This window comes from Corvus moneduloides, chromosome 19 (genome assembly GCF_009650955.1).
Source record: "Corvus moneduloides isolate bCorMon1 chromosome 19, bCorMon1.pri, whole genome shotgun sequence".
NCBI lineage: Eukaryota > Metazoa > Chordata > Aves > Passeriformes > Corvidae > Corvus > Corvus moneduloides.
In genome coordinates, this window is record NC_045494.1 from 7,555,856 (window position 1) to 7,578,824 (window position 22,969).

The 22,969-nt window shown below is 43.9% G+C and overlaps 1 protein-coding gene across 2 annotated transcripts in view; it reads left to right on the forward strand.

The window, feature by feature from the left end:
* Positions 1-22,969, forward strand: part of SAP30BP (SAP30 binding protein) — a 29,929-nt gene that overhangs the window by 5,676 nt on the left and 1,284 nt on the right. For both annotated transcript variants that reach the window (XM_032128595.1, XM_032128596.1), the window contains 7 exons: positions 10,989-11,031; positions 17,061-17,149; positions 19,563-19,654; positions 20,093-20,153; positions 20,653-20,704; positions 21,120-21,178; positions 22,344-22,428. In XM_032128595.1, coding sequence (XP_031984486.1) covers positions 10,989-11,031; positions 17,061-17,149; positions 19,563-19,654; positions 20,093-20,153; positions 20,653-20,704; positions 21,120-21,178; positions 22,344-22,428 — 481 coding nt within the window. The remainder of the gene's footprint in view (positions 1-10,988; positions 11,032-17,060; positions 17,150-19,562; positions 19,655-20,092; positions 20,154-20,652; positions 20,705-21,119; positions 21,179-22,343; positions 22,429-22,969) is intronic.

Sequence of the window (22,969 nt, forward strand, 5' to 3'; positions counted from 1 at the left end):
CAGAGACCTGGGAACGTGTTTAAATAGATACCCCATGCTCTTTATATATGGCTAGGGCTTTTCCAAGGTCTGAATCTGACCACAGGCAGAAAGCAAATCCTTTAAAATGCATGAATGAGAAAAAAAACCCCTGCAATTCATCAGTCAATTATATTCAAGCCCTGAAGACATATATTCTTTTTTTTATTTTTGCTGGTGTCTTTGTTCATATTATGAATGAACTGCCTGGAGTTTATACCTTGAATAATTGACCAGGCCCCTGGAGCCAGGTTGTGTGGAGCAGTTCCCTTGTTGCTGGTGCATCCTGTGATTTGGCCTTGTTGTGCACTTGGATGGTGCCAGCACAGTGATGCCTTTTCCTGGTCTTAAAATCAAGAATCAAACACGGTTAGAAGGGGAAAAGGGATTTTACCTTGGTATTTATTTTAAGGATCCTTAGGTGCACACATCCAGGTCAAATGCACACCCCCAAAAGACCGGGTCTAACATTATTGGTGTTACTAATTAGCAGATCTGTCAAAAGTTCCCCAATGAGAGGCTCAAGTGAGCCCCCCTCCCCAAGGAACCTTCCCCTGGATGGTTCTATCTCAGTTTACAGAATGTGTTCTGGAGAGGACCTTGGTGTCTGGGGCACACTGATCCCTAACTACAAAGCTTCTAAGATGTTGAGTCTCTCAGCTTGACAAGTCCAAGAATGGAGGCAAAAAGCACCAGGAATACAGAAGTTGTAAAAAGGTATAACGGGTATAAAAGAAAAGGGAAAAATCTTCATGGCATCAACAGAACCTCCAGAAGGGTCAGTTGTGGGTATTAACAGAGGAGGTAGAAAGTGGGGAATGATGTAAAAACTCTTTGGTAAAGTGATGATGGGGAGAGTGGAATTTGGAGCCTGCCTCAAATAGCCCCACTGGGAAGATATTTATTTTATATTTGTCTCAGGTTTTTCTCTTGATTCCAGGGAATCTGCCCTTGTTGGTTTTGATGAAGGTGCACCTGTCTGGCTGTTCAGCCCTAGTTCTTCACTGGAGGGGAAGCCAATACAAAGTGCTGGTTGGGACTGCAGCTCTCCTGTGGGTTATTTTTTTGCCAAGGTCTAAGTCACAATAAGCTTTCCAAGTTCTAACACTGTGATGTCAAACTGCTGTTTTCTCTCTACTCTTGGTGAGATAGAGAAGTTTTTATACACCTGTTTGGAGGAGGAGGTGTGCCAGGAGGAGGAAAATATTTAAGCCTCATCAGTCACCTGGAAGCATTCTTTCAGAGCAGACTTCTGGCACATGGAATTTGTGTTCCTGAGCATCTGTGAGTTATTCCCAAACACACTGTGCTTGCAGCAAAAAGCAGAGTCCTTCTCTTTAAGCAGCAGATTCAGAGATACTCAGATATATTCAGTTGCATCCTGTAACTGCATTTTGAAGTGCTTCAGGCACTCATGGGAAACTGGAGATTCAAATCTGGGTAGAACTAATTGCATTTCCAAAAATCAAATCTGGAGGGATGTGCTCAGGCTCCGGAACAGGACAGATTTGTGAATGGCCAAGATCCGTTTTACCTGAGCAGTCACCAACTGTAAACAAGCATCTGCCTTGAAAGCACTTTAGAAACAAAACCTTCTGCTTTGAAGTGAAAGGAAATAGGCAACAAAACCTGGTGTTTAACAGTGATGTTAAAACAGTGAAATCCACAGCCTGGATGAGTTCTTTCTTCACTTGATGGAGCCGTGGGTACAAACTGAAGGAGGTTTGGGATTGGGTGTGATCTGTGGCAGGACAGGGTTAACAGCTGCAGGGTGCTGGGGCTCTGGCCAGCGGCTGGCTCTGGTTACAGCCTTGATGCAGTAACAAGATACAAGCTTTCAGAGCTCACTAAATGGACCAACCCTGCAGGAAAATGAAAAATGAACCTTAAAATACTGACCTTGTGCTCCAAGCCTCACCTGAGGAGTTCTGTGCTTCGTATTGGAGGGCTGGATGAATAACAGGTTGCAAGTGTTGTTCAGGGATAAAGCCCAGCCTTGCAGCTTGGCTCCTGGAGCTTTCCCAGAGGGAAATCATTAACTCTTGAGCCTTGATTGTTGTATCAGGACCAGCCAGTGCAGGAAAGCTAAGAAATTTGCCACTCCCTTGGCAGGTGAATGCCTGACAGATGGTAGCAGTTTTTCAGAGCAGGTGGCTACTTTGATGTTTTCCTTTCCTGGTTTTGTTTAAGGGTCCCTTCTGCATCCTTGAGGTGTTGTATGGAGAGGCAGCCAAACTGGGATCTAGGAGAAAGCTGTCAAATTTTCAGAGGAATACTGTGCTTCTAAGCATGTCTAAGTACCACCTCTTGATAATCGTCAGCTCTTTATTATGTTTAGCTTTTATTGATCCAGCATACTGTAAAGTAATTTTACTGTGTTATGATGTGTAGGTGTGTACTAATACTTAGAGGCTTTTGACTGCAGTGGTTTTATCTTGCCTGCCCATTAACCTGTTTGTTTAAATACCAAAATTATCTTGATTTAAAGTAAAAGTGGTAAGTGCTGAGATCCAGTAAATGGGTGTGTGCACAGTAACGTAACCCCTGAAATTAACTCTTGTTTTGATAAGGCATATTAATTTTTCTGAATTCAGCATACATTTCATCCAGCCAGGTTCTCAAAAAATGCTTGAACCTACTCATTAACTTTCATCTTAAGTATAATTATTTTGCTCCAAAGGAGGGGAAAAGTATGTTTGGGAAAAGTTTTATCCTTAATATGGCCTTGCATTATGCATGGCTGTGAGCATACCTCTGTAAACACTTTCAAAGCATGAACTGAGCAGTTCCCTGGGTCGGGGTCAAGGTTAGAACTCCAGTGGTTTGTTTCCTCACTCATTCCATTGCCTGGGAGCACAGCCTGAAGGTGCCAGTGATATGAAGGTGCCAGTGATAACCACTGCAGTCTCAGATTTGTCTTTTTCTGTCTTTTAACTTCCTTTTAATATAATTGTGTAGAATGCTGTCTGTGTTTCCAACTCTGTGTGGTTTTCCCTTGTTTTAGGTTTGACACACAGTTTTTCAGAGCTGTGTAGAGAGTACCAGAGAGTTTGGCAGAGAGTTTAGAGGGGAGCAGAGGTAACTCAGCTGCAAATGCTGTTCTCTGCACTGCTACAGTGAGTGCCCAGACATGAAACCAGCTGATACCTGGTTCCCATTTTATCTGGGTGAACTTTAGTTATTGCCAGAGAGTATCACAGGCAGTTAAAAGTTGTTCTGCGTGCAGGAAGCAAAACAACACTTGGCATCTGGGATTATTTTGCCCCTTGCCACACGTACTCCTGTCTCCAGCTCTGTCTGAGAGGGAGACAGATCACAACCTTGTCGGGCTCTGAAGCTGGAATACCTCCTGGAGAGCTCCTGGCTTCCATCCAGCTCTGGAGCTGTTTGGAAGATGAGACATGTCCGTGGACATGCTTGTTCCTTCCTCCCTGCCGGGCATACATGTTGCAGCAGACTCTTCACTCCCTGCAGTATTAAATACCAGGGATTATTGACACAGGTGTGGCTTGCCTTCCTCCAAAGAAGAGCCAGGCTTGTTCTGTTTGTCTTTAAACTTGAAGAAAAGTCCTTTCTGGAGCTGCTTCCCCTTGCATGTTTCACCTGATAAAGGTCTGAGTTCTTCAAGTCCAGCTCTGTAGCTGCAATTATTTCTGGCTGCTGTTCTCAAACAGGCTGTTCTGAGTGTGCAGGTCTGTTCATGTCAGAGTGAGAGGCTGAGCAGTCAGCACAGATGGAGCATTGCCTCAAATACCAGCAAATAGCTGAAAATAGCTCTTTCCAGCCACCCTGTTCTGGGTACAGAAGGAGCAAAATCTGTATAAACTCCGTGGGATCCATTCATGGAGGAGTGAATTTCTCACTGAGGATGCTTGCTCTTACGCCTTGCCTCTACTCCAAACCATGAAGAATTTTTAGTACTGTGTACTAGGGAAGAAAGCTTGTGCAAGAAGTTAATTTTGTCAGTTCTCCTGAGCCTTTGCTGCTGTGAGGCTTCAGAACTTTCACAGCCCAGCTTCAGATTTTTCACAGCCCACCTTCACCTTCTTGATTCTGCACTGCAACAAGCTGTAAAAAATAAAATCATCAAAGTAGCTTGACACCTCCAGCCTTGTCATGTCTTGCTGGTACTTCACCAGTGAATTTCTCTTTCACTGTAGCAAGTAAAAGTGACTTGAAAGCAGAATTTTTGGGCTGTGCAGATCAGGGGCAGGCTGCTGGGAGCTGCTGTGCTCCTGGGGCTGTGAAGGGAAGCAGGTAGCTTTGGGATCAAGCTCCACTGGAAGGCAGGTGTTACTAACTGTACCTCCACATGGAAAGCAAAAGTTCTGGCACACAGTTCCTTGACTGGAAATTACTCCTAACAAATAATCTTTGTCAAATATTGAGATAGCATATGTCAGGTGAATGGAGTCAAGTTTCAAAGAAGCTATTTAAAGGTTTTATGCTATGAATGCTTCCTTTCTGAAGCACTTTCTCACTAAAATGTTTTGCCAGGTTTTGGTTGGGATTTTTTCAATGGTTTTTTTTTTTTTTCTTGTCGTTAATGAATGTGGATTTTCAGATGTAATTTAGCTTGGAAAGTAAAAGGCAGTGTCAGCTAGACACATTCTTTGTTTTGATAGGGAATGTCTCAGGAGTTGACTCTGATTTGTTCTTCCTTCCCTTTTTGTCTGTGACTGTATCTCAAAACAGATAGCTTTGTAAAGCCTGTACATCAGTGTCACTGAAGGGTGGATGTATCAGGGTTTTTTCCTATAGTGGCTTATTTCTGAGCTGCTGCACTTCTCTTGGTATCTAGATCATGGTCCCTACAGGTTTTTCTTAGTTAAATTTCTTATGCTGTACCGGGCACTTTGCCTGGAGCTATGTATCAGAGCTGGCAAACAGGATATGGCTGTAGGAAATGTGCTTGTTTTAAGCTTTCTCTTGGGATTCTCCCCTCTCACAATACAAGAAAAAAAAGAAGGGGTGGGAGGGGAGGAGGAATAAAAGCATTGTACTCCTGTTCCTTGGCTTTCTCTTCCCCAGACTCTAAATGCACTTGACACGCGCTCTGTTGGCTGCCTTCAGCCTGGGTGCACACCAACATCAGGCAAATCTGGGGAGCAAGAAATGAAATCATTGTTGTCATGCACTTTTAATATTAAATGAGATGTTTCTGGTGTTCTGTTCCCATGAGCACTTCTGATCTTTGTAGAGGAAAAGCAAAAACATAATTGCTACCATGTTCCTTTAAAAAAAGAAAAGAAAGGGGGGGGAAAAAAGCATGATGCAGGGTTTGGAGTTGTCTTTCTCCTGCTGCCTGCATGATGTAGACATTTCACCTGCTTGCTCTGGCAAGGCCATCATCACTATTGGCTTAGACTTTCTGCTAAGTTATAGTTTCTTTCCATCATACCCAGCCAAGTGAGGCTGTTGATATGTTGGGACTACAGGAGATATTCTGAATTGTAGAGAGGAGGGAAAATTACAAAAACTTACTGCTGGCACTTGCTCAGATTGAAGAAATCCCTTGTAGCAGCTGTTGCAGTAGCAGATCTGCTGGCTACTGGTGGAAGAACTGTACTGAAAAATTCTCTGCAATATCTTCAAACTAATACCCTGCTTGACAATGATGTGACTGGTCTGTACATTTTGTGGCTGGCAGGTTAAATTGGCATTAAATTTACATGCAAACAATCAGGTGAAGTAGTTGGGAGAGAGAAGAAATTCTGCAACACAAGAGCATTCTCTGAAAAAAAATAAAGAATGTTGAGGGGGAGGTACTGTCTGAGCTAGTTGTTTTTAATATTACCAGGAAGTCAGTGAAAAAATGAAGCTGCAGGATTCAGCTGGCTGCAAGTCTGGGAATGCAACTGAGCACTGGCAAATCTGGCATGAACTTCACCACTTTTTAAAATTTGCATCTTAGTTAAAGCAATCAGGGTCTGGTTTTGTATCTTTTCTGCCTCTCTCTTGAACCATTTCTCCTGGTAGTTTGAAGTGCACCTGCACTGACATGTGCACCTGCTTCTGCAAGAATTGCTTGAATTTGTACCTTGTGGTGACAGTTAATGCCAGCAGTTATGTTGGATGTGAGCATTGTGCTGGGTTTGTGGATCTTGTTTCAGGAAGGATTTAGTGAGCATTGTTTGAAGTCAGTCCATTCTTTCCATTAAATAAAGCTGTTCTGGGCAAGCCTGTCCAAACTGGAATTCATCAGTCTCAGATTCATATTGTTTTGCTTCCTTCCTTTAATCTCTGTTCCATGCTGTGAGGATTGTGTTTGGTTGTTTTTATTTTCTGTGGAGCCTGAGAAGACACTGGTTTTTATGTAACTGCATGGAGACGCTGTAGGACTGAAAAGATGGTCTATATTTCACCTCAGTGAGGTGAAAGCTTCAGGCAAAATGCAGCACTTTACTTATGTGTGTGTACATGCCCTCCCTTCATCTTGCTCCTCTTTAACTGCTGGTGATGCATGGAAACTGAACCAGCACTCTGGGTGCTCACCAGCCAGGCTCTTGCAGGCAGAGTCGTCTTGTCCAGGGCTTGAAAAAAACATGTCTTGGGAAAGTGGAAAAGATGAAAAACCTTTTCCTGTACTCACACAGGATTAGTAACAGCATAAGTGTTGTCTGCTATCAGTGAACTGATGTGCACAATTGTTCTTGGAAGCACAGAAATCGTGACTTATGTTAAAAAGATGCCATTTGGGGTTTTTTTAATACTTTGTCCACAGCAGCTTGTGCTCTTCAGAGCCTGCTCTTTATTAGTCTCCAGATCAGGGGAAAGGAGTCTCCCTCCTGCTTGTCTTTGTGTTTCCAGACTTCTTCCAACTTGGCTCTGGAGCACCATGGCATCCCTTGACTCCTTTCAGTGGCTCTGTTGGAGTGAGGCCGTCTGGCTTTGGGCCCTTAAACCGTTGATCTTGTGAGATCAAGGCTGCAGAGTAGATGGCAGCCAGAAAATCAACTTGCTGAGTGCATGATAAAGTACAGTACTGCTTTTTTTTTTTTTTTTTTCCTAACTCAGTCAAGCTTTAAGTGAATTCAGAGCTGCTTCTGTACAGATTTCCAGGGGTTTGGTTTGTGAAAACTCTGTGGTACAGGTGCCACTAGCAAAGTCTTAACTTTGTTATTTTTTTGAATGACCTCAGAATTCAGATGGAAATGAACCCTTTAAGTGATGCCTTTAGCTCTGGGATACTTGAAGTCTCTAATAATTTCATATATTTACCCTGATAGGGAGATTTGACATAAAATCTCTCCTGCTGGAACCACTCAGCTGCTTGATTTTGTGCTCTTCATGTGAGATACTGATACATAACAGTGGAACTGATACTGATACATCACAGTGGATATTGGTGATGTAATCTACAGAGAGATCACCTTTGCCTAAGTGGATTTAGGTAACTTCCCTATTTAAAATTCAGTTACCTTTCAAATTTTCCATTGTTTAAATGCTTTGGAATTCCTTTAGAAATCTCTCATCCACACATAAATATTTCTTCTCTTTCATAACCAAAAGGTAGCAACTTTTCAGTATTTATTGTACCTTATTTTTCCACTTGGTGATTCTCCATTTCATTCCACTTAATGTATTAGATTAGATCTGCAGATTTGTGGTTTTTATGCTGTCTTTCCTAATCAGTTCATTGTACTCATGGTGTGTCTCAAACTTAAATTAGCCTAAGGGGTTTTAGAACAGTTCTTGTTGTGTGATTGCTCCATTGGAGGTTTTTAGACTGTTCTGGATCTTCAGTAGATACTCAGCGGTTTGAACAAGACTCCTTAAACCTTGCATCTGCCAAACTTTGATCAAGTTGTTGATGCTTGCCTCATAGTTTTCAACAGCAAAGGGAGCAAATATGAACAAGCACTGTAGGAGAAGTCGGTCATCCCTTTGTTTTCTGAAGGCATTTAAGAGGTTTGAAAGCAGCGAGTTAATGAAAAGCTGTGTTGATGTCTCCAGCTCGTTAGGGATGGAGCAGTGGGTGGAGGTACGAAGGAACTCATCACTAAGCAAAATTCCTATCCCCTGGGCAGTGAGGTGGGGCTGCAATCCGGTGCTGAACGTGTTTGCTTTTGCTTGGTGTAGCTCTGGGCTCTCTGATGTCTTGGCTGAGGCCTGGGGATGTGGGGACTGGACTTGCTGGAGCAGCTGTGGTGGGAAAGTGTGGGCCAGAGGAAAACAGTGGAGCCTGATAGGGCTGGCTTGATTTAACCTGTTATAAATGGGACAGACTCAAAGGATGCAAATTAAAGAAGAAAATTCTGGTAAAAACAAACTTACTGATGATTCTGGAAGTTCATACTATTTAACACAGCTGGCATTTCAGAGATCTTTGTCTAATATAAGGTGCATGACAGGAGAGGGTTTGGCCATCAGATTCTCTCTCAGCATATTAGTTCATGTTTCCTGAGAGTTGTGTGCTTATGCTTGGTACTAACTCCAGGCATACAGGAGACTTGAAAATGGGCTTCTGGAAAGGTCAGAAATGCAGCACAACCCCTTGCAAGCCTGTTAGTGGCCCAAATAAGAGGGCAGCCTTCTTGGGGCCACGTAGCCCATGTCTAATGCACCTGAATTTGGCTGTGCCGCTGCGTTCCTTAAGTGCCTGCTTGTTAATATTGCTGTTTTGGGGGATTATTTTTCTTGCCTTTGAGGACAAGTGGGCAGAAGGAGATGGGAAGCATAATGGAATCATAAATGAAGTGCTGGGTATGAGGAAGGATTAAGAGGTGCTCAGGGACATAGCCTCTTCCACTTCACTCTCAGTTCCACTTAAAACTTTCAAGAGATAAGAGTGCAGGATGCAATTTAGTCAAGGTTGGAGCGAAAGCAGGTCCCTCCTTTCACCTCAACAAATATTTGCTTGTTGTCTCAAACCAAAGTGAAAAACACTTTTAATTACCCATCCTAGCAAGTTCTCCCCGGAAAGGGAATGAGCAGTGTCCTGACCACATGTATTTACTGCTGGTGAGTCACTGTATGTGCCTGGACAGATGTTACCTTGCACCTGCAGCTATGTGAGCTTCTCCAGCCTCCATGTTCCTCTGGATTTGTCCTCACAGCCCATCAGTTACCACAGAATTGCCCCCAGTTCTCCAGTGGTGACCTGAAGCTCACTGTGTGAACTCCCCATCCATGTAGGTTTATGGCAAACAGTCTGGATTCCCTGGATTCCTGTCCAGTGCTCTCGCCAAAGAGAGGTACTGCTTTGGCATAAATTTTTTGCTTTGAAATGTCATGTTCCTGTTCAAATTTTTCTCTGCCTGTGCTGCTGGAGGCCCTGGGAGAAGAGCTGTTGATGCACACACCAAGGGCGTTGTCTCAGAGGGGTTGGAGCTGTTACACTTCAGCCCATCTCAGAGGGGACTGGGGCCAGCTGGCCAGGGAGAAGATGTGTGTTCCTCTGTGTACTTCTTTCATTCTCTAAAATAGCTTTAGCCTTGTGTTTCTGTGAACCCAAGTGTACTAATGCAGAAATAGTGCTTTTCTTTTCTTTTTTTTTTTTTGTCTTCCGTGAATGGCTATAAAACGTGCCCTGTAGCAGTTAGTGCCACACAAAGAATTTGTTTTTCTGCTTCCAGAGGGCTTTGGCTTCTCTGAAAATGGGTGGATTTTCAGAGTGAGTTTGGCACAGGCTGTTGCCACATCTGGCTTGGCGACCTCATTGCTCTCTCCTCACCTGATGCACATCTCACCTGACTGGAAATGGAGAAAAGGAGGGGGTCAGGGAGCGGTTACCAAGCAGCATTCTGTCAATGTCAGGTTCAATGAATGGCTTCAGTGTTTGGAGGCACTGAGGAATTTTGGACAAACAGTCCAGTGAGTCACAAAAGGTCTTTGGGAGGGAGGCAGGGGGAGAGGGCAATGTTGGGATACAGCTGGGACTGTTTCAGAAACTCTATTTGTGCCGAGCTTGATAGTGCTTGTGACTCTGCTGGGATCCCCCAGAAGCACCAAAATATTTGGGTGTTGGTCTCAGTATGGTGGAACCATATTTAAGAGTGCCTTGTCCTACATAATGCCTCATGCTCAGCACACTCTGCTGCAAACATCTGTAAGTGAAGTGTCCCTAATTTCTGTAACCAGCGATGGATTAGCTGTGTGGAGATCTCCAAACAGCACTGCAAGCCAGTGGAGGTTGCCCTTGAGTCTCTGGTAGAGCAGGTTGGCTGTGTCACTCCTGGAAAGCAGCAGCAAGAGAACTGACAGTGAGATCATCCTTCTGAAGTAGGAACACAGGATCTGCATCACCACCACGCTCCCCTGCAGTTTGGTTTGGAGAGGCTTTGTCAGCCAAAGCCCTGCATGGCACAGTGGCAGAGATGAATTTAGCACCACACACACACATCTGGCAAACCTCTGCAGCCTGGGACCCTGCAGAGCCCTGGGAGGCTGGAGAGGCTGATCAGGTGCTGCCCTGAAGTCACTGAGCTCTGGCTCTGGGAGCATCTGGGCTGTTGCCACATTCCTCTGGGGAATGCACCAGGCTGACCCTGCTCAGAGCACTGGGAGTTGCACAGGCCTGCGGTCGGCATTCCCAGGACTAAAGGAGTTTCCTGTGGGCTGGATCCAGCCTGTGTTTACCTAACTGTGCTCTAAAACACTGACTCCTGGTTGGTGCCCAGGGCCAGTCACCAAAAATGAGGAATCCATGGTTTGATCTGTTTTGAGGAAGGGCTTCGAGTACAGCAGTTTCTGTGGAATTCCAAAGGAGTTCAGTATCCAAGACCTGGTGAAACAAAGCTTAAATTCTTTCATTAAATTTAGCTTTGCAAAGAAGTGGAGCATCCTGTTAGACTTTGACTTTTCATGGTCCAGACATTGTCCTTTTATCTAATAAACTGAGTTTCATGCTTAAATTTTATTCTCTTGTCTCAGAATAAAGTTGTACATTTCTAAACAAATAAACAGCGTAGCTTTTTAGGTTGGAAGCATAACTTGACTAAAGTCTGTTTCTTCCTCCTTTCTTGCAGGAATTCTCAGAAGTGGAGAAAAGAGATCCTCAGGAGCTAGTTGGTAAGTTCACTCAGAAGTACTTATTCACAGGTTTTTTTCAAGCTAGACCTTGTAAGTCCCACTTTGTAAAAAGCATCTTCCCTCTGTCCTGGCAATGCTGTAGTTTCAATGATTGCCTGGATATTTTCAGTGAACTTTTCTTCTGGGAGAAAGGTTTCATGCCTAAAAATATGAAAATAATTTCATGTATTATGTGTTTAAAACATGTATGTAAAGGGCAGTGTTGGTGTTTTTCTAGACAAGGTTAAAACCAATAGTGTAGCTTTGTATAGATAGAGCCAGTGGAACCAGGAGTGATGACTTTGTCCTGTGGCTTCCAAAACTCACCAAAACTATCCCCATTTAAATGTGAGCCACTTAGAGATTTCCAGCTGCTGTGCTGACATAGTACTGTGTGTTTTCTAATGGTTACTAAAACTTACTTGATTTTTGTGACACCTCATTTATTGGTCGCACCATTATTAGATTTGGGAAGTCCACGGTTGTCAGCTTGAAATACAATCCTCTGCTTGGTCTCTTTGGAGCTGCACAGAAACTGTATTTTATATTGCATTTCTGACTGTCTTGAACTGACCCTCTGCTCCTGAGGTTACTCCTGCAGCTGTGTGGTATCATGTAATAATATCATTAAAAACAAATGAGTTTGGAAGTTGCGTCATCACTCAAATCAGTTTGATATTTCAGCCATAAAATGTGATAATGGTAAATTAAGATGGTAAGTACTCAGGTGTTCAGCTGTAACTCCTACAGCAGCCATCACTGAAGTTTGGGATTTATAAGTCCTTTTTTAGTTGGCCTGCCTAGACTTTGCAACTGCTCTATTGGATTTTCTGCCTTTAGAGGGCAAAACTGCTTCAACCAATCTCATCATCAAATGCAACAGAAATCTTTCTCCAATCTACTCATCTGCCTCAAAATGCACCCTAGAAAAATGGATAAGACAACAGCATTTGGGATAAAAAGTGCAGCAAAATCTCTGGAAGCCAACTGCCCTTTTCATCTGTACTTCACATATGGCAGAACCTGTGCAGTTGTAAAGCAGTGTAGTGGGAAGTCCTTTCTCAGTGAAGGTTTAAGGCTCAGGTTACAATTTTGTTAGTTTCCTTTTCCCCCAGTGACTGCCCGGACTTGATTTCTTTGTCTCAGACTTGCACATGGGTTTAAAAGCAGCACAGGGAGCACTTAGTAGTGTCACAACTCATGGGTGAACAGTGTCGGAGAGTCTGAGACCTGGATTGAGGTCTCTGCAATCTTATCTTTAATATCCTTTCCCAACAGCAGCCTGCAGGCTGGCTTTGTGCTGAACCAGGTTATTAGAAGTCAGCATACTTGCCATGCTGGATTCTGTAGGTCTGTTCCATTAGGCCATATCTTATCTAGTTGAAAAGGAACTGTTGCAAGAGACTGACGGTTGGAGTAATGTAAGAACCACTCCCTTTCTGGAAATTTGGACTTTCACAGTTAAAATTCTTCCATGGAAAAAGGTGCAAGATTTTCTGACACTGCTCCAATCTGGACACCTCAAGTTTTGTCTTATCAGTATGTGGAAGTCAAGGTCCTCCTTAAACAGTCCACAACTGCTTTTTGCATTAGAAGCTTGCAGGCCTGCCCTTCTCAGAAGATAACCCTGCATTTTTCAGCATCACCTTTATTAAAGTCTGTGATTTCTGTGTGCAGTTGCTTAAGTATTAAATAAATGTAGGCTCCTGCCAAAAGCACTGTTTGTGTTTGACCTCCCCTGGATACACAATAATGTTGGAGCAGCTCTGGGAGTGGGAGCCAGCTGGGATCCATCTTCACTGCTCTTTTTTTGTTTCTTTTTTTTTTCTTTCCCTGTGAGGCTTCCAGCTGGATCCATTCCCTGATGTGTTTAGTGCATGCTAAAATGTGCATAGTGCATGCTAGGAAACAGTAGGGATGAGCAGCTGGAAAGGGCATGGTTGTCCTGACTTATGCCAAAGTAGTGATCACATAATCAATGGCTGACAGAATGAGAGGGAAGGTTTCATCCCCGTGGTTGAGAAGGAAATACGTGTGAAACTTATTTTCACAGATTTCTACATCAGCATTGTCCTTTTGGGCTTTTTGTACCACTCTGAAGAGTTCATGGTGCTGCCAGGACATTGCATTTGCTGTGTCCTGCAGCCTTGCAAAATAATACTTCTAGGATGTGGGGGTTTTTTGCCCTGAAGTTCTTTGCAGCATGGTTGTTTCCCTTTTGGATTGTAAGAAATGTTCTCTCCAGCCCTTGGGATATCTGAGCACAAAGTCAGTGTTCATAAGAGCAGAAAGTATGGCAGGTCTCCCTCTGCATTTCTCAGCCCACGGAGCAGAAAGGGAACTGGTGTCCTTCCATGGATGGGTGACTCACTGGCATGTTGTTGCTTCCAGTTCTTCCCTCTGATTTGGCTGTTCTGGTGCCAGGAAATCAGAACCCCCCCCCCCCCCCCCCGGTTTATGCCAAGCAGACTTGACAGGAGTGCCAGGGAATGCAGTTTTAGAGACCTGGCACCACCGGTTTGCACGTCTCCAGGGGAAACCCTTGTCCCTCTGATCACCCTTTTCGTGGTTTTTTTGCATAGTGTGACCTTTAGAAACAAACTGCCACCTGAACTGCCTCTAATCCCCTGTGGCTGCCTAAAGCACAGCATGTAAGTGGCCCTTGAAAGGGACAGGAATTCTTCATCCTACCTGGGAGCAGTGTTAACCCAAGAGCCATGACCCCTACCATATCTGTCCTGTACAGCCAGCTCCTGTGCTTTCTGTTCTTTTGGTCTTCTCTGCACTAGGAAAACATTCCTACCCCTCTGTAGGAAACAAAATTCCTGTGTGCTCTCTGACAGTGTCTCCAGCACGGCCTTTGGACTGAGAGCAGTCATTTCCTTCTGGAAATAGAGCTCAGAGTTTGCACTGTGCCACTTTCTCTCCTGCTTTGCAGATTCTCTGCTGCTGTTGGATATAGGTCTCATAACCCATCTATCTCAAATGGAAGCACACTACATGTAGCATTTCCATTTAGTTTTCTGCCTCACCAAGATCTGGTGAGCAAATATCCTTCACTGACTGCTGAGGTGCTGAGTCTTTGCAAGGTAACCCCTAATATTTGCCTGTGCTTTGGCCTGCTGTGCATGGCCTGGGAGCAGAGTGTCTCTGCTTTACCACAGTGCATGTGCTGACTGCACACAAAGCTACAAACACCTATTGCTTGTGCTGATGAAAGTTTTCATTTTTAGGTCAGCTTGTGGAAGGAGAATGCACGGACTAACACCAGCAGCAGTGTCCTTTCAGGGGTAGTGGCCCCTGCTTTTTTGAACTCCCATCTGACTCACGGGATCTGCTTCACAGCCTTAGTTCTTTGTCAGGACTTAGAATCTGATTGGGGAAGATATTTACTTACTGTGAGCCAGAATCTGGGTGTGCCTGGAGTGATTAATTGTGCCAACAGCCATTTCCTGAGGTCCCCACTTGGAGATCCTCTAGGCTGAGCCTGCAAATCACAGGGCAAATTAGGGGCTGAAGCCAGTGTCACTACCTGTGACTCATATCAAAGTAAAACTTTGATCTTGGCAGGAATAACAGGATGCACAGAGCACTTGGATGTATCCTGTGAGGACACACCTTGTTGTGAGCTGTTCATCTGCAGTTATTGCTGTAGAGGTGGTGGAAAGCTGCCCTTGGGACTTGGAAAACACAAAATGTTTTATACAGGAGCCTGTGGCCATACATGCAAGTCCCAGGATTATTCTGAGTGATATTCCCAGCTGTCCTTTCCTCTAGGGAAAGAGCTGGTGGGAAGATGCTGTGGAATCAGCCATTCTGTCTGTTTGGGGAGCAAGTTTGAGAACTGCTGGAGGGCATGGATAATTTGTACTTCCTTACAGTAAATAAGCCCAAAGGGGTTAAACTCACCCTTAAACTCACCCTTTTCTTCCTAATGATGTGTCACCTCAGTCTGGTTGCAAAGTGATCAAATAACTGAGTAATGCTGCAAGTTTGTGCTCAGTTTGTGAGGTGCATGTCCTGCCTTGCTGCTGGCAGCGTTCAGCTGCCTCCAGCTCTGGTGGGATTGCAGGAGGGAAAGATTCCTTAGTTCCAGTTCTTTGTAAACCATTAAAAGATGCTTTCCCCCATAATGTTGATAAAGGATTGTTTTCACAAGGCTTAAACTAAAGAGGAAATGAGCACCGAACCTGGAAAGTCACGCATCAAAATACATTGTCTCATTGGGAGCTGTTGTTCTGCCTCCAAAATGATTTCTTTTCCAAGGGGGCTTTGAATGGATTGCTGAACATATTCTTATGGCTTTGGCTTTTTTTGCTGGTAAAACGGAGGTCCCACCCAGAGTTCCTGAGTTTATATGAGCACACAGTTCCCCTACCCATAAACATTTCGTTTCTCTGTGGCTCATCTGCAAGGACAGGGAGCCTATGGGATGCCTAACGTGGAGCTAGGCTTGATTTTTTATTTTTTTTTTTAATTTTTTTCAGGTGTTTTCTTTGCCTTATGAAGTCTGGATTTAATAGTCTTTTTGGCTTTTTTATTTTTAATGTTTCTGCTGATGCTGTGAACCTCTTAAGCCATTAATCAGCTTTTACCTTTCCCAGCAAGCCTTGTGTGTTGTGTATTATCCACACCTCTGTGTCTTTGCCACTGTCTTTCTGGCTTTTCTGAAGCTCTAATTAACCCAGAGGCTTCCCCATCCCACCAGCAGCTGTAACCTGTAACAAATGTGTGCCTTGTTGTCACGGAGCTCCCTTTGCCTGCCTTTCTGTCGGGGCTCTGGCAAGCTTTCCTCCTTCCATCAAGGCTCCCACTTGGTAAATGCCAAAGGACACTTTTTGTTTGTTGCTGGCAAGCTCTGAAGAATTTAACCCTCAGCAACATCTTGATGAAATGGAATGAGTGGTTGCCTGCCAGCTTTGCCTCTCCAAAGGATGTTGTCCTTAGTGCTTTGCATTTTTACAAAAGACATGGAAACTGTAGCAGCACTGATCATGTGTGGTGTTGTTTATCTGCAGCCTCAGCTCCCCAGAGTCCCAACACCCGTGTCTGGCCTTTGGGCCCTCCTGGCCTTTATTCAGAGGAGCTGAACTCTGGGTGCTGGAGCTGCAGCCCAGGCAGCTTTACTGAGAAATGTGTAACTGAGGAGCTGCACATGTGAGAAACTTGGTCGTTGTGACTTCTGTGCTGCTCTCAGGCCTCTTATCCACTACAGACCAGCTCTGGGATGTGTTCCCTGGACAAATTATGCTTGAAAACAATCCCAGCTGCTTAAATGGGGCACAAATCTCTGCTCCAAGGCTTGGCCAGAAAACTGCCTGGGTTTCCCATAATAGTGGGAAAGTAGCAAGCAATGGGGGGAAACGTGGCTGTTTCTTTTGCTGATAACTCTGTAAACTAATCTTTACAAGGCAATCAGGTACTTCAGTAGTATATCCCAGTACAAACAGCTGTGGAAATCTGGCAATCTGGACTGGGCTGTTCCCGGTCCTGCAGAACGAGTTGTTCTTTCTAGCAATAGTCTGTCTCTGTAAGCAAAGACCAAAGTGCCTGTAAAAGAAGTGTTAACTTAACGATGAAGTGTAATTTCTTGTGGTTAACTCCTGACAGCCTTGGGGAGCATTGTTCCCTTCTGGAACCATTTTGGTTCATCCAGGTATGTCCTGAGCTAAATAGTCACAAAGTGATTATCTCCCCCAAAATGGAAAAGAGCCAGACTGCATAAAATTGATCCTGTCATCCTCCACATGCATGGTCCAATTCTCTCTCCAAGGGTGTAGGTATCAATAAAACAAGCATCATATCCCTCTTTTAATGACCCAACCTTTAGGTTCTTTAGTTGCTTCTTGCTCAGCACCTTAAAAACACGACAAGTAGACAAGTACCAGTTGTCAGCATTCTCATCACCTTTGTCCCTTGGTTCCCAATGAGGGAGTAGTGCTGACAAAGACATAAAACAAATTTAATTACTTTTATGGCTGAAATTCCCGTCACTAGTGCCAGAACTCATCCCAGTTTGCTCTCTCCAGCTTCTTTTTCAGAGAGAGTGCGGAACATGTCTCCAGATGAGATCAAAATCCCTCCTGAGCCTCCTGGCAGATGTTCTAACCAGTTGCAGGTTGGTATAAGTCCACTTTTTTTTTTTTTTTTTTTTTTTTTTTTTTTTTTTTTTTTTTTTAAGACTTGCAGTTCAGGGGATATTTGGGAACCCTGCTCAGTAATTTTGCACAAGGCAAAGCTCCAGCATTAAAGCTGGGTTTCACCACACTGCATTTATGAATGCACTGTGTTAATGCTTTAGGCTTTACAGCAGTTCTAGTTTAGGAATCTCAAAGTAGCTTTAAGCTGTTTTCCAGCCTCTGTGGGTTAGTTGTGCTTTAAAACAGCTCTTGATCCCAGCAGTGACACAGAAGCAATGTTTACTGTCAGGGCTGCTTTCCTCTTACCTCAGCAAATTCAGCTCCCTAGCAGAGAACAAATTGTTTTTCTATACAGGCCTGAAATCCCCTAAACTGGAATAGTTGAGGCAGCAATGCCTGGATTCCTTTTCCACCTACATGTCTCTGGATGGTAAACATTTAGAGGGAAGGCTGGTAGCTTAGAGGCAACAAAAGAACACAAATGCATGTTTTCTCTGGTGCACACCCAAATAATGGCAGTGACCAAGTTTGCAATAACCTTCTGTGTTCTCCTCATTGAGTGCAAATGAAAAAGCAGGGACTGCTGTCTCCTAACACACGTTTGAGTTTTAACTCTGGTTTTCTGCCCAACAGAAATACAAGTAAAGAATTACTCCTGGACTTCTCTATAAAGTAGCCCCTAATGTGCAGTGGTGATTCAGAGTGACTCACCAACCAGATGATGCTTTCTTCTTCTCCACACACTGTACCTGGGCACACCCAAACCTGTGCTGTAGGAGCATTTTACTGACATAGATGAACAGGTCTAACACACTGCAGAGGAATGCACAGAGCTTGACAGGGCAGACAGAATAAAGGAGAATTTTTCCCCTTTGACAGCAGTTTAGTGTGTTAAATCAAAGGGGAGCTTGTCCTCTGCTGGCAGGTCAAACCACATCTTAGAGCACTTTGAGCAAGGAGATGGGATTGTTCTTCAGAGATGCAAAATGTTCTGGGCTTTTCACTGGTGGTTTGCTCTTTTGTCAGATTTTTCCTCTGATAAACTGTGTTTTGAACTCTGCCAAACAGAGGATTTCTTCTTATAAACTTGACTGAGTAGTTGCTCATCTGTGGACTTCAGGAACTTTATTGCTACTCCGTGGGGAGGGGATAAAAGGGAACAGCTATTCAATCATTTCTACTCCCCAAATTCACCTTTTTTGCAGTTGTTCCTTCAAACCTCACAATGTGTATGCTGGACGTGGAGATTGTGTAATTTCCTCTTGCTGATTTTGTGAGATCCTGATGAAAATTTATCTTATAAAGGTTGTTGAGTTTCATATCAGCTCTTAACAATCCTCCTTTATTCAGGCTGCAGCAAGCCCTTAGACAATAGTCAGCTCTGTGTTTGACTGTCCAGGGAGGGAGACATGAAATGACTTATCCAGAAGCAACAAAGGAAAATTGACTCAGCTTCTCCTATCCTGAAAGACTGAAGGCCCAGCCTCTGTTCTTATGTGCCTCTTGTAGATGAGAAATTCCTGTCAAAAAGAAAAGATGACAGAAGTTACTGAGGGTATTTTAGCAGTACCACTTAACTCTCTGTTCTGTCTGAAAGCTTCTGCCTCTGCTTCACCATCACCAGAGTAGGAATACTTTTAAGTACTTTCATCACCTTGCTGAGGAAAAAAAAAATCATGTTTGATTTGAAATCTTTTAACCTTTTTGGAGAGTAGATTGCTTGACATCTGCAACCTGAGTCAGTTAAGTTGCCTTTTGCAGGGGCTTGTGCCTTGTGGGTGATGTGCAAAGAGAAGCTGATTCCATCTGACTGGCACCAAAGCAGGGATTTATGAGCACATTGTTCCTGAGAGCATTTGGCTGCCAGTGGGCATCCCCAGCAATACCTGATGATCACACTGGGTTTAGTTCTCCAGCAGAACTTGGCTCTGGCTCTGCCTGGGTAACAGATGAGCAGGAGCTTTGCCCTGTGGGCAGTGTAGCCCAGCAGCTCTTTCTCAGGTGCACACCTGAGGCTGCAGGTGGGTGTTGGTGGTCACTGTGAGTTGTGGGAGAACCTCTGGATTTCAGAATTGGCTTCTCTGTGTCGTGGCTATAAAGGGAAACAACAGACTGGGAAGGAGGAGTCTGTGCCTTACATGCAGATCTTTAATCACCAAGGCCTTCAGTAAGTGCAAAGATAATTCCTTTACCAATCAGACAGTTCATGAAGGTACTTCAGACCTTCAAGCAGAAAGTGTCTCCTAACCAGCCTGGCCCTGGTGTAAAGGTGAAATCCTAGCTCCATTCAAGGAGGTCAGTGGTTCAGCTGGCTTCTTTCCACATGTACAGTCGTCAGCTGGTGTGCTGCTCCTTTTCATCCTGGCTCACCCTGTAATCTTTCTCCTTTAGGATAAAATTCAAAAGCTGTATGAGAGGAAAGTGAAAGAGGGCATGGATATGAACTACATCATCCAGAGGAAAAAGGAATTTCGCAACCCCAGGTGAGCCACCATCTTTTCATATGTGACTAAAGTACCACGGAGCAAATTTGAGGAATTTTCCTCTTTGTTGGAGTTGCAGCAGAAGGAGGATCCTAAACAGGAAGGACTACTGCTTGCAAATTGTCTTTCTCATTTTTGTGACTGAAACAGTGAAACTTTTCTTTGTGTTTGGTAAAGCAGCAGCTGGAGTTGGTGTGTTGGTTAGATTTTAAATGTGAAGGCTTGGGATGAAGTACTTCAGAAGATGTGACTGTTTTGGGGAATAGGAAATATTCTGGATAATGGGGTGCCACATCCGTCATAACAGGTGTAGCTTCCCAGGTTATCATTTCACTTTGTGTGAAGAGGTGAGAACCTCTCTCTGTTGACACATCTGAAACACTTCTGTTCCCTTCTACCTCCCTGGTTCTGTTCTGACCTCTTGCTTTTCCTTTGCAGCATCTATGAAAAGCTGATCCAGTTTTGTTCCATTGATGAACTTGGTACAAATTATCCAAAGGTGAGTGGCAGTGCTTTTGACTGGAAAAGGAGTGACTAAAAGGTAACATGGAGGTGTAAAGTCTCACCTCAGGCTTTCTTAAGCCTGCTTGCTTAGAGGTCCTGTAAGGCAACTTCAGCCTGAGCCTCTGCATTGAAGTGAACGTTTTTGTGTGGCACTGAGCCTCAGTGCCTCAACCTTTGCTACAAGGATTCTGCACAGAAACTGCTGAAGGGTGGAGGTATGAATGGAACTCCTTGAGGGGGAGAGAAGCTGAGTAGCAGAAAAACGCATGACTTAGCCCAGCTTCAAAGCTGTTTCTTCATTCACAACAGAACATGGTCCCATAAAAGAAGGTCTGATGGGATCTTTGTGTCACTGGGATAGAGGAAGAAGTCAGTGATGATTATCATTGTCACCTCTGATTATCATCAGACAACAGAAATACTTAAAACATTTTTGCACTGGGTTTTGTGTTTCTGTGGGAATAGCCCTAATCTGATTTATTTCTTTTTTTCAGGACATGTTTGATCCTCATGGCTGGTCAGAGGATTCATATTACGAGGCACTAGGTAATTCCAGGAAGTCTCTCTCTTTTTTTTTTTTTTTTTGTGCTAGCTTAGGTCTTTGTGTTTTGTACTTAATTAACTGCACTGGAGTCTTCACTTTCTGTATAAATGAGAAGTCATCACATGCTGCTCTTTAATGACTCCATTCTGGTTGGATGTGCCTGAATGTTATTGATGCTTCATCAGTTTGGAAAGGCTTTTCATTTAAATTGGTTCTGCAATGTTTTCATCTCTCAAATCATTAAATTAGTGCTGCAATGCTTTGATTAAAAAGCAGCAGTCGCTTTCATGGCAGTTTAATTTTTCTATATAGAATTTGCATCTATTTTTTTATTTTTTATGATGGGAAGTGTGTGAATGAGTGAGAACTATGGAATTCTACTGTTCTTAGTGCTTCACATCTTCTGCTCTTTCTCAGCTAAAGCCCAGAAGATCGAGATGGACAAACTGGAGAAGGCCAAGAAGGAACGCACCAAGGTACTCCAAACCTAAAGAGATGCAGGTGCAGGGCTTTTGTTTCTTTCCCTGCTGAATTTCATTCTACTGCTTTGCTGTTTCTGTGCTAAAACTGCTTGGTTTATCCCAGTTCTCCCATTTCTTCTTGCATGTCTTTCTCCAAACTGCACAGATCAAGTTATTTGCCCTTCTTTATAGGTCCATTTATAGGTTGTTTATTCCAGTGGATTTCCTGCTGTTTTGTCAGTATTTTTAAACCAGAGCTCTAAAAATGGCATTCAGTAAGTCAGATACAGGCAAGATAAGGAATAAAGAACAGCTTTTTCCTTAATTTACGACTTTTTGCTTGGTGCCTAGCCTAGTTAAAGCTTAATTTCCTCCCTGTATCTCAGTGTGAGACGGTACCCGTTTTCTGTTCTCTGTGATATTGCCTTGTTGCATCAAATTTCCAGAAAAGCTGGGCCTGTTTTAACTTGCATTTTGTGACAAGCCCAGTTATTCTTCTATATGCCCCAAAAAGAACACAGGCTTTGGAAGAGATTTTATTCCTCTCCTGTGTTTCCTTTAAGCCAGTGGCTGGCATTAGAACATGTCTAATGTTAGAGATTTGCCGTCTAAGCTGCAGAAGGCTCCTTCCATCTCCAGTGTGTGGAGGGGTTTTCGTGCAGTGCATGCTGTGTCTTGCTGCTTGTTTTGGTTTTTTGCACAGTAGCCCAGGTATCTGATCATGCCCTTGCCCAGATCTGCAGTTCTGAGGCTGCAGTGCTGTTGGAGCTCTTGTTGCCAGGTTTCCTGCTGTGATGCAGTCGCAATAAATCGTGCAAGCAAGGACTTGCCTTGCATGTTCCTTAAAGGAAAAAGAATTTCTAACTGTATAAATATAGTGTTTAATAACCAGGATCTGTCCTGTCTGAGCTGTATCAAATCCTGTGCCTCTACCAGTTGACAAACACATTTTTATAGTATCAGACTTAGGAGCTGGGTTGCAGGAATCCTTAATTCTCATGGCCTGAAGTCTTTGTCTTCCTTCCTGCATGATGGGCAGCTCAGAGGTCAATCCAATGCCTTACATCACATTAAAGCTGTTTTTAAAAAACAGAGAGGTGGTGTGGGTTAAAAAAAGGCTATTTGACACTTCATTTTTTTTATCTTCTCCCCTTTCTCCCATGTGTCTCTCCCTTCCCAGATTGAATTTGTGACTGGCACTAAAAAGGGGACAACAACAAGTGCTGCTTCCACAACCACCACAACATCCAGCACCACTGTGGGAGGTAAGGAATGGTTGTGCATGTACCCCTTAAGCTGCAGCAGTGCTGGGATTAGTGCTTCCTGAAGCCTTGAAGGATCCTTAATGATCATGTCATGCAAGAGAGTGTTTCTTCTAAGGGGTGTTGAACTGGCTTTCCTCTAGTCCCTGTATTCCATGGCTCTCCTTCTGGAATGAAAGACTGGGGCCAGGTGGGATGGTGAAGAGACGACTTAGTGGGTCAAGAAAGCTGCTGCTCTCTGTGGTTGTAGAGTATTCCTGGGACTGATACATCTCGAGATTTGGAGACACTGGAAATCATTCTCCTGCCTTGCAAACTGAGGGAAAGGGAGAAAAACCACTGGAGGCTGATGAGTGTGTCCTGTGCCTGTAGCTGAGCAAGTGGGATGTGTGTGCTCTGTTGAAATTAAATCTGCTTTGGGGCAGGGAGTGATCCTGTCTCCCCTTTGGCTGGAGTTTCAGGTCTAGAGTTCTACTTTGACTCCTGGTACCCCAAGAGAAAAGTGGCCTTTCCTCCTCCCCATTTACTGCCAGTGTATCCTGAA